This window comes from Eulemur rufifrons, chromosome 4 (genome assembly GCF_041146395.1).
Source record: "Eulemur rufifrons isolate Redbay chromosome 4, OSU_ERuf_1, whole genome shotgun sequence".
NCBI classification, from domain to species: Eukaryota; Metazoa; Chordata; class Mammalia; order Primates; family Lemuridae; genus Eulemur; species Eulemur rufifrons.
In genome coordinates this window covers 83,918,699-83,936,655 of record NC_090986.1, presented here as the reverse complement: position 1 = coordinate 83,936,655, position 17,957 = coordinate 83,918,699, and the positions used below count along the sequence as shown (strand labels likewise).

At 60.5% G+C, this 17,957-nt stretch overlaps 1 protein-coding gene across 7 annotated transcripts in view; it reads left to right on the top strand.

The window, feature by feature from the left end:
• GRTP1 (growth hormone regulated TBC protein 1) overlaps nt 1-17,957 on the top strand; it is a 199,161-nt gene that overhangs the window by 8,916 nt on the left and 172,288 nt on the right. For 3 of the 7 annotated variants that reach the window (XM_069467797.1, XM_069467800.1, XM_069467801.1), the window contains exons 5-7: nt 2,576-2,672; nt 14,046-14,218; nt 14,288-16,875. In XM_069467797.1, coding sequence (XP_069323898.1) covers nt 2,576-2,672; nt 14,046-14,218; nt 14,288-15,001 — 984 coding nt within the window. In that variant the 3' untranslated portion in view covers nt 15,002-16,875. The other 4 variants (XM_069467799.1, XM_069467798.1, XR_011233487.1 and 1 more) reach the window with 2 other exon arrangements.

Genomic DNA, 17,957 nt, shown 5'->3' with positions numbered 1-17,957 from the left:
GCAGGTGGGGGTCGGAGTAAGTGAGCGCAGGGGACAGAGGCGGTGGGGCCGAGACTGCCTCCTTGCGGATGCTGTGTGGACACGTGTGTGGCAGGCGTGTGCCAGGGTGGGCGCCACCTCCTCTGAGGTCGTCTCTGGGAGTCGGACCCCCCGCAGAGAGAGCCCGGCGCGTGTCGGCACCCCCGACTCCGGCCGCCTGTGCTGGCTGTGCTGTGCGGGGCCCGTGCGGTTGGGGAGACCCGTGTCTCCTCCGTGAGGCTGTCTTGGCCGGCGTGTATCTAAGGGACACTTTTGTCCGTGACCAGGCAGCAAGAAGAGCCAGACCTAGCCGTGCGGCCTGCCTCTCCCGTGTGTGTGTGTGTGCGTGTGCGCGCACACGCGTGTGATGCCTGCACTTGTCTGCGAGTCGTGCCGGTCCTGTGTCTGGGCCCACGTGGGGCGGGGGTGGCCTCAGTGCGGCGGGCGCGACAGTCCGGCCCCTGCGAGGGTGTCCGGGAGGGCGTGCGGCGTGTGACGGCGTGTGACGGCGTGTGATGGTGTGTGATGGCGTGTGACGGCATGTGACGGCGTGTGATGGCGTGTGACGGTGTGTGACGGCGTGTGACGGCCTGAGCCCCAGGTGCTGGGAGTGCTGAGCCGTGGTGGCCGCAGGGCCGGAAGGCGGCTGGCCCTGCCCGGGCTTTGCGGGCTCCCGGGGGCAGAGGCGGGGTTAGGTCACGAGGACAGCGGAGGAAAGTTGTCGTGATGGGCAGTTTCCCTGACAGCGAGGGTGACAGTTCTGGAAACACAGCGCAAGAGCCCGAGGCAGAATGCCTGGCTCACTGCGAACGTTTGAACAGACGTGTGTGCCGAGGTCGGGTGGGTTTAGCGGTTTGCGTCCCGGGCGCAGCTGTGGGCGTTGCCCTTTGGCGGAGCGAGTGGCCCTGGGATGGGGGGTGGCAGGAGGGGGGCAGCGAGTGGCCCCGGGATGGGGGGTGGCAGGAGGGGGGCAGCGAGTGGCCCCGGGATGGGGGGTGGCAGGAGGGGGGCAGCTGCAGGGCCGCTCACCCGGGAAGCGCGTCCAGCCTCCCCTTGCTCCGCCGCACGCAGGCGGTTCCCGCGTAGACGGGAAGCTGGGCGCACCCTCCTCCTCCTCACGCTGGACTCCTGGCCCGCTCGGCTTTCGCTCCTGGTGTTGACTTACCGTCCAGAGCGAGAACTCGGCCTGTGGGAGCTGAGGCAAAATTGCCGAGAACCTGTCCTTAGCTCGTTTACTGTTCTTTTGGGTTTTAACAAATAGCTTTATTTTAAGGACGCGTAGCCAGGGCAGTGGGGCACGCCTGCAGTCAGCCAGTCCGGAGGCTGAGGCCGGAGGATCACTTGAGCCCAGGGGTTCAGGGCCAGCCTGGACAGCACAGTGAGACCCCATTTCTAAACACACATGATTTTATACACTAGCATGAGGCCAGAGCTCTACTGGCTCTCGGAACACACACGTAGACACGTGTGTGCATGTACCTGTTCCCTGTGGGGCTGTAGCAGGGCCACAGTGCGGGGGCTTGAGCAGCAGGGGGGGTCCTCGGTGCTGGAGGCTGGAAGTCAGACCGAGGGCAGGGCCTGTTCCGGCCCCTGCGGCTCCTGGTGGCTTCCCACCGTCACTCCGATCTCTGCCACCGTCCTCACGTGGCCTCTCTGTGCGTGTCTGTGTCCACGTCTCCCTTCTCTGAGGACACCGGGCCTGCTGGGCTGGGGCCCACCCAGCTGCGCTGCGACCGGGTCCGAAGCTGCCCCTGCCCCGTCCCCTCCCCGGTGCGGCCCTTTCTCTCTCCAGGTGAGAACCTGGGGTGGGGGACACGGCTCGCCCCTCGGCATACCTGTGGAGGCCCGCGGTGCACACCTGACCCCAGTTCTGCCGCCTCTTTCCTGGGGTCCTCTCTGGGGGTGCAGACCCAGGCGCGATGACACGCTCTCCACGCGGGCTGCTCCTGGGGTCTGCGCGGCCGCCTGCGCCTTGGCCCTTGGTGACCGTGGCCACGTCCGCCTGGTGCCACAGCCCCTGGCCCGTCCGGGTTTCCTGTCGTGTTGATTGATCACGCTGGTTGGCAAGAGCTGGATTTTTTACGTATTATTAGAAAAATACATATTTATTTTAGAAAATACAGATGAGCAAAAGAGAGGAAATGGAAGTGGTGTGAGACCCGTCCCAGAAAGACGCTGCCTGGCCGCGGGGCCCTCCCCTCAGAGGGGTCGCGTGGTCTCTGCTGGCAGCACCGCCTGGGGCACGCGTGTGCGTGGGTTTCCCGCACCCCGTGTGTCAGGGCGAGCTGTGTCCCGCGAGGCCGCCGTCGGGGGCAGAGATGGTCTTTGATGTGGTGTCCCACGGCTGTGTTCAGAGGGTTTACCTCCTTCCTTTGCTTTTTTTCACGTAGACGTGCTAAACGCATTCCTAGACGGGAGGTGCTTAGTCTCTCTCAAGTTCCGAAAGATCTTTCTAGAATTAGCGAGTTTTAGGGGTCACTCAGCAGCCAGGTGACTGTAGAACCATATGGTGGTTTAAAACTCAGCGTGGCTCTGTGTTTCTCTTTTCTAACTGCAGGGAATGAACTTCATAGCAGGATGCCTGATTCTCGTCACGGGGGACGAGGAGGTGTCCTTCTGGCTGCTGGACGCTCTTGTCGGGAGGATTCTGCCCGGTACGTGGGGCCCTGCCGGAGCCCGGACTCCGCGGTGTCCGGTGCTGCCAAAGCGATTCTGCCGACACGTCGAGATTTCATTCACACGTAATTAAATTGTTTGGGAGTTGAGGTTAACGATCGTCCTTTGCAGTGGCGTTACGGAGAACGGTGTGTAGCTGGGTCCCAGCGGCGGCAGCTGGTCACGGCGGCCGGGGACGCCCTCCCTCTGTGCCAGAGCAGGACGTGGCTGGGCGCAGGTCGGGCTCTTCTGCCCGCGGCCGGCGCCTCTCGTGTCGGGCCGGCAGGCCGTGCTGTCCTCGGGGTCGGTCCCACGCTCTCGGAGGGGTTGACGCGGCTTTGCACCTGCGTGTGTTGCTGAGTCCCTGAGTCCTAGTGAGAGCGCGGTGATGCTCAGCCGTGATCACTTTTTAAGGTGAAAGCCATTCTTTTCAAATCTTTCCACTTTTCTGTTTATTAGGAAATATTTAGTTAAATAAAAATCAGCGATGTGTTTGTTGGTAAATGAGCCGCGCTCCAGTTTCAGGAGAGCTGGGGGCAGACGACCCGCGGCGTGAGGTCACTCTGGGGGACACGGAGCCAGAGCCGTCGGGCAGGGCGGGCGGAGAGACTGTCTGCCTTCCCAGCCTGGCCGTGGCGCCGGGTCGGGGGCTCAGCCTGCGGGGCGCGGCCGCCCGGCCAGTCCCGGTGCTGAGGACGCGGGCGGGGCCGGGTTCCCGCGGAGCTGCACACGCGTCCTCGTTCCATCCTCGGAGCAGCCGCGCGGACACAGCAGCAAACCCGTCTCCCAGCCGAGGCAGCCGCTGGCCTGAGCAGTTCAGTGGTGGCTTCAAATCCGAGGCCTGGCAGGCGTCCTCGCTGGGGAGACACACGCTGCCCCTGCCGCGGGGGCTGTGCTGGTCTGCAGGGTGCGGAGAGGGGGTGCCAGAGGCCAGCCTGGACGGAGCCCCAGGAGGGAGCGGCTGGGACCCTGGGGCGGGAGAAGAGCCGCTGACCTTGGGGCAAAGGGCGGAGGCTCCGGCCACCCCAGCTCCAAACGGTGCAGGGCTCCGCCGCGGGGTCGTTAGAGCAGTCGGTGTCGGGAGACTTTCCAAGTGCGGCTTTGCCGGAGCTTGCAGACAGCTCCCTGCTCCCTCGGTTCTGTCCCAAGACTGAACTGTGCTGAGTCTCTAAAGCTACGGTCAGTTCTGTTCTTTTTGGCAAACATTTGTTGAAAACCCATCGTGTTCCAGGCTCTGTTCTCGGGGTTCGGGAACTGTCCCCTGGTGGCAGGAGGACACGCGTGGTCACCGGCAGCGACAGCCCCGCACTAGGCAGTGGAGTTTGCTGGGTGTCAGAAGGCTTCGCGTCCCAGCCCAGGAGAGCAAGCGAGCAAGACTCCACGTTCCCTGAACTGGTAGCAAACGCACAGACTTGTCTTTTGTCCATGAAATGCCATTTCTTATGTTAGCTGTTAGATCCAGTTGAACCAAAGTGCCGTGCAAACAGGTCTTGATTCAAAACCAAAACAAGGCTGGGTGCGGTGGGTCACGCCTGTGCTCCTAGCACTTTGGGAGGCCGAGGCAGGAGGAGGATCATTGAGCCCAAGAGTTCGAGACCAGCTTGGGCAACATAGTGAGACCCCATCCCTACCAAAAATAAGGCAAATTGGCAAGTGTGGTGGCGCCTGAGGTCCCAGCTACTGAGGAGGCCACGGCGGGAGGATCGCCCAAGCCTAGGAGCTGAGGCTGCAGTGAGCTATGACGATGCCACTACGCTCCAGCCAGGGTGACGGAGCCAGACCCTGTCTCAACAAAAGAAAGTATGAAAACTAAAACGTTAGGGCTGTGGGAGAGAAAAGGATTTTTCTTGCCATTTCAGAGATCTCCAGATGGCAGAGAAAAGAGGCAAATATGTGTCATTCTCTAAATTCTGGTTACCCAAACGAGTTCATTTCAATGCCACAATTATCCTGCTTTAAACAGTTTTTTAAAATCATACAGGAAATACAGATGTATTCTCTTTTTGTTTGTTTGTTTTCTTTTTTTCTTTCTTGTTTTTTTTTTTTTTTTTTTTTGAGACAGAGTCTCGCTCTGTTGCCCAGGCTAGAGTGAGTGCCGTGGCGTCAGCCTAGCTCACAGCAACCTCAAACTCCTGGGCTCAAGCGATCCTCCTGCCTCAGCCTCCCGAGTAGCTGGGACTACAGGCATGTGCCACTATGCCTGGCTAATTTTTCTATATATATTTTTAGCTGTCCATATAATTTCTTTCTATTTTTGGTAGAGATGGGGTCTCGCTCTTGCTCAGGCTGGTCTCGAACTCCTGAGCTCAAACAATCCTCCTGCCTCGGCCTCCCAGAGTGCTGGGATCACAGGCGTGAGCCACCGCGCCCGGCCCAGTATTCTCCTTTCCGAAGTTCGAGCAATGCAGTGCTAATGACAGTGCGGAGTGTGACAATCCCTCCTCAGTGACGCGCCTCCCACTTCTCTCACTCAGGGAATCGCGTCGTCTGTTGGCGGAGGTATTTCCAGAGTTTTCCTACACGTACACAAACACACAAATGATAGTGAAAATTGGTGACGTAGAAAACAAGCAAAGGAAGAGATGAACTGAGACAAAATCTGTTCTCTGGAAAAACTGGTGAAATAGACACGCCTGTCAAAACTGATGAGGAAAGTCAGGTGCAGTGAGGGTGAAAAGGTGCTATGGTTTGGAGATTTGTAGGGATTTTCAAGAATCACAAGAAAATACAAAGAAAACGAGACAAAAGTGGATAATTCTGAGAAGAAGGTGGGCTGGCAAAGCTGGCCGGAGAGGACAAGGGGACGTCTGGGCGAGCGTCTTGGCGGACGTGCTCGTTCTTGCCGCCGTCAGGCCGTGAAGGACAGGTGACCCGTTTGTCACGTGAATCTTGCAGAAAACAGAACAGGTAAACTCATCCACGCGTGCTATGAAGCTAGCAGCCCTGAGGGCACGGGTGCTCGTCTCTCCGGCGAGCACAGTCTGCAAACCCTCATTAAAGTAGCAATATTAGCAGCTGGACCCCAAGGTGTCAGCAGTGTCATCTTGTGTCCCAGGAGCTCAAGGATGGCGAGATCGCGGGGCAGAGTCAAGGGCGAGGCCAGACGGAGGCTAGGAGGACGGATGCCAGAGACCGTCCGTGATCACGGAGCCCGGGTGGCGCCGGCTGGACGCACAGGCCAGGGGCACGACCGAGAAGCCGGGGATCGGCCCGTCTGTGGACCCAGTGGAAGGTCTTTGTGAGACACACTGATTCACGGGGAAAAGACAGACTATTTGAAATATTCTGTGACGAAACAAAGTTAGACCCTCGTTACAATTCCAGGTGGATTCAAGACTCAAATGGGAAAAAGCCAAAGTTTTAGCCTCGGAGAGTAAGACATAGAGCAGTTGTGCGGTGCTGGAACAGGGAAGAGAATCCTGCACGCAATTCAGAAAGGGTAAAGGACACTGATAATTTTATTTAAATTAAAATTAAATACAGTTCTGCTGAGAGGCCTCACAAGCCAAGCCAAGCCGCCGGTCTGGAGGAGGCATCTTCGACACGTGTAATTAACAGGATTGGTATCTGGGTTCTGTAAGGAAAAGCAAAGGGTCTTTTCTACCTGGAGGAAACTTTGCCGGCATGAGGTGGACGTTGAAGGTGATCTTCTCAAAGTGCTGTCTGTGTTTCGGAGGCAGATGCAGGGTTGACTGACGACCCACAGGCTCGCTGGAAAGAAACGCTGTAATTTCCTCTCGCGAAGTGGACACAACTTCATTGACTTCACAGGGGTATTTTTAGGTTGTCATTTTGTTGCCAAGCACGTAGAGTATCGATTTGCGTTAAAGCAAACCTCCTTAGCCCGAGCGCAGAGTAGAATCCCAGCTGCCACGTGCCCCGTGGAGCGGGGGGTCCTTTCATGCCCTGCGTTCCTGTCTGCTCTGACGAGTGGCAGCGCGTCAACAGGGCTGGTCACAGCCACCTGCAGGCTGACCGCCAGTGTCCCTGAGTGTCCCTGCCCTGCAGGCGAGGAGGCCAGCCCTTGGAGACACGCCCTCGGCTGAGTCCGTTTTGATAAAATCCTGTTTGTCTGGTTCCGTTCCGGTAACTTCCTGCTGTGTGAACTGTGAGGATTCATTGTGTGTTTGTGTGTGTGAGTGTATGTATATGTATGTGTGCGTGCGTGCGTATGTGAGTGTATGTGTTTGTGCATGTGTGTGTGTGTGTGTGCATGTATGTTTACTTGTGTATGTGTATGCATATGTGTGTTGTGTGCATTTGTGTGTGCATATATGAGTGTGTGCGTGTCTGTGTGCATTTGTGTGTTTGTGTGTGCATATATGAGTGTGCGTGTCTGTGTGCATTTGCGTGTGCGTGTATGAGTGTGTGCGTGTCTGTGTGCATTTGTGTGTTTGTGTGTGCATATATGAGTGTGCGTGTCTGTGTGCATTTGCGTGTGCGTGTATGAGTGTGTGTAGAACATGTGTTGAGCAGCTGCCGCCACAGCAAGTTCTGGCTCTGTCTGGGCAGGGGCGTGCCTGCAGACGTGGTTGGGAATTGATGGGGATCGATGTTTAATTAACACTTGGTAGGTCTCGGCGTTTACTGTGCAGGGAACAGCACAAGCCAGTTGGAAACCCCGTGTGTGACGGTGCCGCCGCCTCACTGTCCTGGAGTCTGGAAGGCTGGGGGGGGACTCGGGGGGGGACTCGGGGGGGCTGTGGGGGCTGGGGGGGCTGGGGGGGACTCGGGGGGCTATGGGGACTCGGGGGGGCTGTGGGGGCTGGGGGGGAACTAGGGGGGACTCGGGGGGGCTGGGGGGGACTCGGGGGGGCTGGGGGGGCCTCCCTGCACTTCGCACCACCCCGCGTCCGCGTCCCGAGTCCCGGAGGGGCTGCTGCGCGCAGTCCTGGGAGAGTGCGGGTGCTGGGCCCTCACGCGCGGCCGTCCGGTGCTTGCGGCGCAGCCGATGGGGACGGCCCTGCCCGGGCTCAGGGCAGGAGGCGGGGACGGCGCCAGGGCTCGGTGTGAGCCGCGGAGCAGAGGGCCCTGCGCTTGCATGGCCGGTGTGGGTGCGGGCGGTACCCAGCGGGCGGCTGCAAAGCCAGCACCCCACCCCGGTGGGCTCCCCGCCCTTGGGCCCGTGAGGACGTCACAGGTGCAGCTGGACAGTCCTGGCCTCAGGGTCAGCCCAGGTCGTCCTTCCCAGGCACCTTCCTTCCGCGAGGATTTGGGGTTTGGTCTCCCTCCTGGAGGCAGCGAACCATTTGCAGATTTTTCCTTTTCTTTCTTTCATTGGTTTCTTTTGTTTCTTTCCTCCCCTCCCTCCCTCCCTTCTTCCCTCCCTTCCTTCCTTCCTTCCTTTTTTTTTTTTTTTTTTTTTTTTTTTTGCTGACTGGGTCTTGCTCTGTCGCCCGGGCTACAGAGCAGTGGCATCATCGTAGCTCACTGCGACCTCCAACTCCTGGCCTCAAGCGATCCTCCCGCCTCAGCCTCCCAGAGTGCTGGGACTACAGGTGTGAGGCAGCCCCTATCTTGCTTTTTAAAAAAAAAAAAAAAAAAAAATCCGTCTTTCTATCATTACTAAATTGACAGGTTTGGGAATTAGCAAACTATGCAAAAGCTTAAAGGGGAAAATAGAAATCTGCTCTTTACTACTTGATCTCTTTTAAAATTGTGCTTATTGTCATTGCTGTCTGACGAGCTAATTGTCTGGGGAGGGGAGACTGAGGTCGATCCCGCGGACACACCAGGGCCCTCCCGCCTCGGCCGCCCCAGTGAAAAAGCAACAGTTACGTAGCCCGAGGAGCTACGTGCTTTGCCTTTTCTGTCTAAAGCTTTGTTGTGTCCGGCAGAGTGGGGACCCCCCGGTTCGTGTTCTCACTCTGGGACGACGTCACCGCGGTGTCACAACCGCAAATGCAGAGTCCCAGAGAGGTGTTCAGGGATGGCTGTCCCCTTTCCAGCGGTCTCTGCTGATTCCGTCCCTGGGAACTGAGTTGGTACCTAAGGGAGTGTCCGTTACTACATTTTTCTTGATTGTATTATCTTTTCAGCTGACTCTTTTTTATTAACTAGTTTGGCTTCTAGGTACAGAGGTAACATAGGCTAATGGGAAGTTGTCATAATGAGTGCTCAGGACCCGCTGCTCAGAGTGGCGTGTGTCGCCTGTCCAGAAATTGTGTGTGTGTGTGCTTTAAGGTGTGTGTTTTTTTTTTTGTTTGTTTTTTTGAGACAGAGTCTCGCTCTGTCACCCTGGCTAGAGTGAGTGCCGTGGCGTCAGCCTAGCTCACAGCAACCTCAAACTCCTGAGCTCAAGCAATCCTCCTGTCTCAGCCTCCCGAGTAGCTGGGACTACAGGCATGCGCCACCATGCCCGGCTAATTTTTTCTATATATATTTTTTAGTTGGCCAGATAATTTCTTTCTATTTTTAGTAGAGACGGGGTCTTGCTCTTGCTCAGACTGGTCTCAACTCCTGACCTCGAGTGATCCACCCGCCTCAGCCTCCCAGCATGCTAGGATCACAGGCTGAGCCACCGCGCCCGGCCCAGGTAGTGTTCCCATGTCATTGTGAACTCGTGGGTTCAACACTGAAGCGTTTCAATCCGCTGCGATTATCTGTTTGCAGCTCAGGCTGCCCCCCCTGTGGCCAGGGCCTCTCCAGGTCGGCCCCATGTCCTTTGACGTGACCCGGTGGTGTGGCCGGCTCCTCCCACCGGCGGGACGCTGCTCTGGGCCCCCGTGGAGGCCCTGCCCTCGGCTGGGCGCGTGAAGCTGGCCTCTGGCGGGTTCCTCGCTCGTGCTCGCGGGAAGCGCGCGGAGTCCTGGGGCCGCGGGGTCTGGGAACCGGGCTGTGTGGACCCGCCTGGAAGGGCCGAGAGGGGAGCACAGGCGGAGTGTTTGGGTGTCATGGGTGTGCACGTGTGTGAGGAGTGTACATGCATGTGTGCACATGAACAAAGCCCCAGCTTCCCAGCTTGCTCGCTCTGACCCACAGCCGTGTCTGAGGGAGGCCCTGACGACCCCAGTGGCTGTGACCCCTGGAAGGGGACGCAGGGGCCTGGGGAGACGGCTGCCTCGTCGCGTGAGAGGGGCTGACCTTGACCCTCCACCTGCAGGACGTTTCTTTGACCGAATGACGCAGAGAAAGTGGCTCCTTCCGAGGCGGGTGAGCGGTGGGTGCGTGTAGTCCGTTACCCGGAGAAGCTTGGCGTCCATCCCACCCCTTGCTGCTGTCCCTGCTTCCCTTGGCTGTTCCTTTGAGACGGGGTCTGGCTATGTTGTCCAGGCTGGCCTGGCCCCTGGCTCATGCGATCCTCCTGCCTCAGCCTCCTGAGAAACCAGGACTGCAGGGGCCAGCACACCCAGCCCCCCCAGCCCCCCCGGCAGTTCCTCTTGAGGCCACCTGAGTCCAGCCCCCATGTCCCGGCACCCGTGAGCCCTGGCCGAGGTCCCGGCATGGGCAGAGCCACCCCGGCCCAGCCCCCGCCCCAGGCCCCTGCCGCGGTCCGCCCTGCCGACTGGGGGGGGCGCAGGACCTGCCGTCCCAGGCTTGATTCCCACAGTCCAGGGGAGACCGGGGGGGCCGGGGGCTTCTTCCCAGGAAAACCGTGACGAGCTCCACACGCCCGCGTCTGCTCGCCTCCCCCGCGGACGTGTGTCCTGCTCTCCGGGCACGAGCTCTTTCCCCGGCGCTGACAGCGGTCGCGTCGGCTCAGTGACTGTTCCCCACCCTCCTCCCGCGTCCCTCACGCCCACCTCGGGGACACCGAGGGGGGGACCGTGGGGACAGCATTTCCCACCCTGCGCACGGAACGGCTGCGTGGGACACATGGGCGTGGCAGGCAGCCGCAGCCTTTTTCACCTGAGATCATGTGGTGGGAACTCCCCACGCCACACGTAGGAGGTTCGAGAACTTTCCAGATGGCCCCGTGGTGCTGCAGCTAATGACCGGCCACGCCGTAACTACCTGGGGGAGGAAGGAGACCCGTTCTCTGCCCGTCTCGGGGCTGTGAACGAGGCTGGCCACAGGCGCACGAGAGCGCAGCCAGCAGGAGTTCGCCGCGTGCGCGTCCTGAGCCCGGGGGCAGCAGAGGAGCCACCCAGAGGGGCTGGGCCGGGCTCGTGCGTCGTCGCAAGCCGAGACGGGAAGGGAGAGTGTGGCCGGGGCTGACGTGCACGGTTTGGGGTCAGACGTCAGTGGTGCTTCCCGCGTGGACAGGAGTCGCCCTGGCAGAGGGCGGCGGCGGAACGTGTGCTCAGAGCTCGGCCTGTTGGTGCCCACGGCCGTCCCCGTGCCAGGGGCGCCGGGGCAGGTCCGACCGTGGGCAGGGCGAGGCGGGGCCCTCGCAGGCGAAGCTCCGCGTGTGAGGACAGAAATCCTCCAAGGCGGCGTCAGCGCGAGGCTTCCCAGGACCCCACGGGTCCCCTCCCTGGGAAGGGCCGGGGGCCGGGGTCCCCGCTGGGGGCTGTGCAGCTGGGCGGAGGACTGAGGAGTCGCTGGGTGCGGCCCTGGCGTGTCTGGAGGGGAGGTTTGTTTTCGGCGGGGGTGGCGTGGCGGTGACGGCAGGCGCACCCGTGTCTGAGGGACACGCCAACGCCTCGCATTCCCGAGCACGCCGCGCCTGCCGGCACTTGTCACGGGCTGTTTGGTGGGTGCCTCTGGTGCTCTGCGAGGTCGACGGTGAGGGGCGCAGGGCCGTCCGGACGGCGGAACAACCCTTGCACCGGGAATAGTCGCCGAGGCTAGAGTGGGACGGGGCTGCCCTGTGGACCCGCTGGTAGACCGGGAGACCCAGGGCCGTCCAGGCAGGGGGCGGCGGCGCAGCGGCTGGCCTGTCTCCCGCACGGTGCGCGGCCCCGAGGCCACCTGCTGGGTGTCCCTGGATCCCAGGGTGGCAGCTCTGCAGTAGGAATCAGGTGGTTGTGCCTTTTCTGTGTCCCCAATTTTATACCCACTGAATAGGGTTTGCAGCCCCAAATGATGTCAGTGTTTTGGTTTTTCCCTCATTGTCACACGGGGCCCCTGGGGGGTCAGGGTTAGGGCTAGACTCCAGGTCCAGGACAGACCCCCCCCCTCAGGGCAGGCGTGGGGGGCAGGCGCGCTTGGCCGCTGCTGTCAGGATGACGGTAATGAAAAGGTCCGGCCTCTGCAGCGGGGGAGGCCGAGCACGCGTGTGCGGGTGGTCGTGCAGCTCTTGCGTGTTCATCGCGGAGAATTTGGAGGACAGGACGTGGAGCGTAGAGGAAGTGGCAGCCCCTTGGAGGCCACCGTCTGTGCACGGCTCAGGGTCGCAGGCAGGCGGGGCGCTGGCCCCGAGCCCGGCCGCGCAGCGCAGGGTCAGGCTGTCTGCGGAGTGGGGGTGTCCCAGGAGGACGGCAGGGGGACCAGGCCAGGACGGTGCTGCTCCTTGGGACGGTGAGGCGCCTGGGTTTAATCTAATCCTCCCCTGGGCTGCGCTCAGCCCTGTGGGCTCAGGGTGACCGTTTAAAGCCTCTATTTTTAGAAGCTGCTCTAAGCGGCTCTGCTGGGCCAAGGTCGCGGGGGCTCTGCCCGGGCTCCCTGTGCCGCCCCCTGTGGACGTGGAACGGAATGTGCTCAGCTAACGTTTTTGTAGTAAAAAGAGCAAAGCGCTCAAAGGTCCAAGAGATGGATGCAAAATAAGGGTATCAGAAGGGAAGAATTTTTTTAATTCCTGGAATTTTGTAACTGAATTGACTCTGGTTAATTTACTCTCAGGTACTTTGTATCAAACGCACTTCACTGTGCGCTCACTGTTTCAGAGTCAGGAGCAGCACTGTGAGGCTGTGTCGCTGTGCGTGACGGTTGTGACGGTTGTGCTTTAACCAAGATGCTAACAGGACAGCTCAGCCCTCCCGCCACGTGAACGGCCAGGCCGTATGCCGCGTGAGTCCTTGCTCGGTGCACAGGTGCCGGCTTCTCCCACTCTATGACACAGTTACCGAGTTCTTTTACAGCATAAGTCAAGCAGTAAGATTTATTGTAACACATCATATTAACAAGCTAAAAAATTAAGTAGGAAACCCAGAACAAGCTTTGATAAATCAAATCTTCATTCAAAATAAAGTGTCAATGGAAAGGAACCCAAACTCTGAAAAATAATCTGAAGAGGGTTATTCTGAGCTGAGTGTGGGTGACCCTGGCCTGGAGCCACGCCCAGGAAGCCCTGAGCAAGTGGACTCCGTGGCTGGGTCACAGTTTGGTTCTACACATCTCGTGGAGACAGGAATTACGCGTAAAGTCGTAGATCGATACATGGAAGGCGCACGTCGGTTTGGCCCCAAAAGGCAGGACACCTTGAAGCAGGGCTTACAGGTTACAGTTGACTTAGAGGTCCTTTGATTTGTAATTGGTTAAGGACATGAAGCTTTGTCTAAAGGCTCGGAATGTTTTACGTTAAGTAACCGATGACCCGCAGGTGTGGTCTGAGCTTCGCCGTAGTCCTGGTGATGAGTCACAGAGGACGTCTCCAAGGAGGGAGGGGCGTGGCCAGGCGTCTGACCGCCTCCTCCTGGCCAGCCACTCAGCGTCAGGGTATTTCTGGGGTCCCCTTGGCCGAGAGGGGGTCCATTTAATCAACTAGGGGGCTTAAGATTTTGTTTTAGTTCACAAAAGCAACACTGTAGTAAGAAGCATTTGTCTGAGTGTGAGTTTTATTTTTATTGTGGTAAAATGCACATGGAATTTTCCATCTTAAATTTTGAGTGCACCATTGCGGCTTCACATCCATTCGTGTTGCTGAGCAACGATCGCCAGCCTCCCTCTCCAGAACTTTCTCGGGAAACAAACTGTCCCCACGGGACACTGACCGTCCTCCCGCCTCCCCGGCCCCTGGCCCCCGCCGTGCCCCGTTCCGTCTCTGGATTCGACCGGTCCTGGGACCAGGGGCTCATGCGGTGTCGGTCCTTTGTGTCCGGCTTACTCCACGCAGCAGTGTCCCCGGGCTCACCCGTGTTGTAGCCTGTGCTGGAGCGTCCGTGTGAGGCCGCGCACTGCTCCACTGTCTCGGGGACACGTCTGGCTTCTCTGCTCTGCTGCCGACGGGCCCTGGCTGCTCCCTGCATCCGGCTGTTGCGACGGCGCCGGTGGTCCCAGCACTCTGGGGGGCCGAGGCGGGGCGAGCACTCAGCTGAGCCCAGGAGTCGGAGGCTGCAGTGCACTCCAGCCTGGGTGACAGAGTGAGACCCTGGCTGGAGAGACAGAGACGGAAGCCACACGGGTGTGTGCGGTCGTCTCCCCACCCGGCCCCGGACTCTCCCTCTCACACGTGGCCTCCCCTCTGGGATCGCCCTGCTTCACTTCTCTGGCTGCCGGTGGCCTGTGGGGCGTGAGGCGAGTTTCTGGGTCTCTGCCGCCCCCGCCTGCAGATTACTACGGACCCGGGATGCTGGGCCTCAGGACCGACCAGGAGGTCCTCGGGGAGCTGGTGAGGACAAAACTGCCGGCGGTGGGGGCCCTGCTGGACCGGCACGGCGTGCCGTGGGCCCTGCTCGTGTCCCGCTGGTTCGTCTGCCTCTTCGTGGACGTCCTGCCCGTGGAGGTGAGTGCCTCGCGCGGACCCGGCGCGGTGCCGGCTGCCGGGGCGTGACGCGGGTTTCTGTCTCCGCAGACTGTGCTTCGAATCTGGGATTGTTTGTTCAACGAAGGCTCAAAGATCATCTTCCGGGTGGCCCTGACCTTAATTAAGCACCATCAGGCACTTATTTTGGAAGCCACCAGCGTCCCAGACATCTGTGATAAGTTTAAGCGGATCACCAAAGGCAGCTTTGCGATGCAGTGCCACACGTTCATGCAGGTGAGCGCAGGGCTCCGGGGCGCTGCGGGCTCAGTGGCGTTGCCGGTGTGTCCCCCTCAGCCTGTGGCTGTCACCTGCCCAGAGCCCAGTCCTGCCCTCCCTCCTCTCACGCACCTGCCACCAGGAGTCGCCCCTGCGGGCCAGGAGGGCACGACCCCGCTGCAGCCGAGGGCCTGCCTGGCGCCCGTCCACAGCGGGTCCCGTCTCCGCCCCACGCCCCGGGGTGCTCAGGGTGCAGCCGCGTGGACTGCGCAGGCCGACTCGCGCCTGCCAAGGGCAAGAGGGCAGAGGCCGCGAGCCAAGCCCGGAGTTGGAATCGCCCTGGCAGGACCCACGAGACGCTGGCGTCCAGGAGCCCAGCTCACTTTGGTTTTCTCAGAGACAGGGTCTCACTGTCGCCTGGGCTGGAGCACAGTGGCACGATCACAGCTCACCCGTAACCTCAGCCTCCTGGGCTCAAGCGATCCTCCCGCCTCGGCCTCCCGAGGTGCTGGGATTACAGATGTGAGCCACCATCTTGCTTTTTAACATTTTATCCTGAGGTAACTACAAACTCCGAGGACGCAGCGTGTACCTGCTGGCCCCACGGCACAGCCCGGGGGCAGGAGCCCAGGAAGGGGGCGGCTCTCTGGACCCCCCAGGTGGTGCGAGAGGCAGCTTTGCGTCAGGGGCAGCGGACGCTGTCGGATAACTGCAGGGTGGTCCCAGACAGGCTGGGACTGTCTTCGTTCACAAAGAATCGAGGACACTTGGCCAGAAAACACCCGAGTGTGGCCCTCTTCCGGCTCAGGAACGCATGGCGGCTCCAGGGAGCGGCTGGGCCCAGGGTGAGCGAGCTTCCACCCGGCCGGGCCCAGTCTCAGGTGGCCCTTCTGTCCCCCGCGTGGGGGCTGCGGTCAGCAAACGTGTCTGGTGCTGCCACCACCCTGGCCAAACGGTGGCATGGCGGGCATGGGTGGCACTGCAGCTGTACCAATCGTGTCACCAGCCAGTGGCTCCACCAGAGAGGAGGTGGTGACAGATGAGAAATGTCGAATGTGAGCCTGGAACTGACGGGATAGCAGTTAACCCCGGATTCACCTGGGGGCCTGTCAGGTGACATGAACCGTCACCACGGACGCAGCGCTGTCCTCGCAGCGTTACGGGGGACGTGCCGTCCCCCGGGCTCCGCCAGCTGTCCCTGGAGCGTGTGGACAAACCCTGCGGCCTTGGCCCAGCCTGGGGGCTTCGCCGAGTCCAGACTGCTGAGGAGACGCAGATCACGGAAGTTCTCCAGCCTCTGACCGGACGTCCCAGCACCGGGGATGACCAGGGTAGACAACAGACACTGTCCTCGTGCCCACAGGACACCTGTGACGACGGAGCCGCAGCCCCCGCACGAGGGCCATCCGCAGGGCTGGCTCCAGCTCGGGGTCCACGGGGGCCTCACGGCAGGCGCAGACGTGTGGGGGTGAACGTGGGCCCCCAGCAGCAGGTGACGCACCGGTGGCTCCCTGGGGAGGCGCCTGGTGTGGTGCTGCCCAGGCCACGCCTGCGGGTTTAGGGGGTGCTGCAGGCAGCTTTTCACTTGCTTAGCGTTAGAGCTTTGTCCACAGGTCAAGTACCGCCTGGGCCACCTCCGAACTATGGGGATTCGCAGGCTGTCGGGGACTGTTTTCTGCCATGGGCCTTTGAACATGGATAGTTAACACGAAGAGTTGTGGACGTGACCCAGGGAGCCAGCGTGTTCCCCGTGCAGTTCCCGAGCGGCTGGACGGCCCCTCGCCTCAGGATCAGCAGGTGGTTTCCAAGTGAACCCATGAGTCTCACCTGCCGAGCAGCCGGCGGCAGCCCCAGGGCACCGAGTGCTCACTGCCGTCGGGCGTGTCTGTCCCGGCCCCAGCCGCCCCCTGCGACCGCCTGCATGGGCGCAGCTGCCGTCTGAAACACCAGGGTGCTTCTCACGCCGCCCAGCAGCCCTGACTTGTCTCGGCCCCAGCAGGGGCAGAGCAAGGTGACACCGGGCCTGCACCCAGCTGGCCCTGGGGACCAACGTAAAGGAAGCTCGGTCGCCTGTGGACTGTGGCACGTCTGCCAGCCCAGCCTGCCCTGCGCTGGCTCTGCAGGAGGCAAGCCATGATTGTGTTTTTGGTCACGGTACCAGTCATTGTTCCATCAAGAGAGAAACCTAAAGGAAACAGATGGCGTCTTTTTCATTCACCTGATTAACATTACTGAGCTGCGACCTTGTGCCCAGGGCAGAGGTGGGACGGCAGCCTGGGGACGGGGGGACCGGCCGCCTGAGCCTGCCAACACGGGCCAGTCCCCCTCCTGCGCTTGAGGCCTGTGGCCTTTTGTCTGCCCGTCTGGAAAGCTGAGGCATGTGCCATTGGATTATTTTTAAGCTAATTCTGTTATTTCTGTTGCAGAAAATATTCTCGGAGCCTGGACGCTTACCCGGGGCGGCCGTGGCCAGGCTGCGGGAGCACCACGGGGCCCGGCTGCTGGCGCAGGGCTGAGCCGACCCCGACGACGGAGCTGCGTCTCCAGAGCCGACGGGGACCAGAGTTTGCTGCTTTCCTGCTCAGGGCTGTATGTACCTGACGCCGCTGTACTTTAGTTGTGAATTTTTTTAAAAAGTAATTTAAAATGTCTTTCTATAACCTTTAGATCAGCTAGAAATTTGACTTCATAAAGAAAAATTTTTACCAGACATTAAAACATGAGGGCTGTGCATTTGTACGTGATAAAGTACGTGGCTACCTGCGCGTTTGTGATTAGCAGTTGTCAGTGAACTGGCACGTTATGAATAGCAATTTCACTGCCTTCCTGTGGCGTTTCCCTTTCTGTGGCGTTGTGCGCGTGACAGGTGATTTCCATCGAGACGGGAAGCTCAGCCCGTCCCGTCAGCGCCAGGTGAGCAGGCAGCGTGTGAGACGCAGGGAGGGAGAGCTCAGCACACGGGCACCTCGGCCCAGCCACCTCCTCCTGGGCCCAAGGCCCCGACCAAGGAACCTGCCACCTGGCAGAGCTAAGTCCCCGAGGCCAGGCTGAGCCCGTGGGGGACGAGCGGGGCACAGGTGAGAGACAGGTGGGGCCACCACCGGGCCAGACTCGCCCAGCAGCAGCCCGGGGACCCCGTCTCCCCAACAGACCACACGACCACTTGGCCCTTCCTCACCTCTGGCACGAGGCACCCCCAAGGCGTCCCCGTGCCTGACACAGCGGCCTCCATTCTAAAGGCGGGTCCTCAGGCCATTCCGCAGCTCGAGAGCACACGGAAGGCGTGAGAACAACGCCCTGCAGAGGAAGCCAGGCACGCGGTGCCTCTCCCCACACCTGCCCCCCTGTAGCCTGTACCTTTCTCAAGACTCGGGCGGTGTCTGCCTGAAGAGACCGCGGCAAGGCGGCCGCACTGTGACAATACAAACCCACCACCCACGAGAGCGGCTGCGACAGCCACTGTCCTGAAACCGGGCTGCAGAGGGCAGCGTCCCCAATGCGT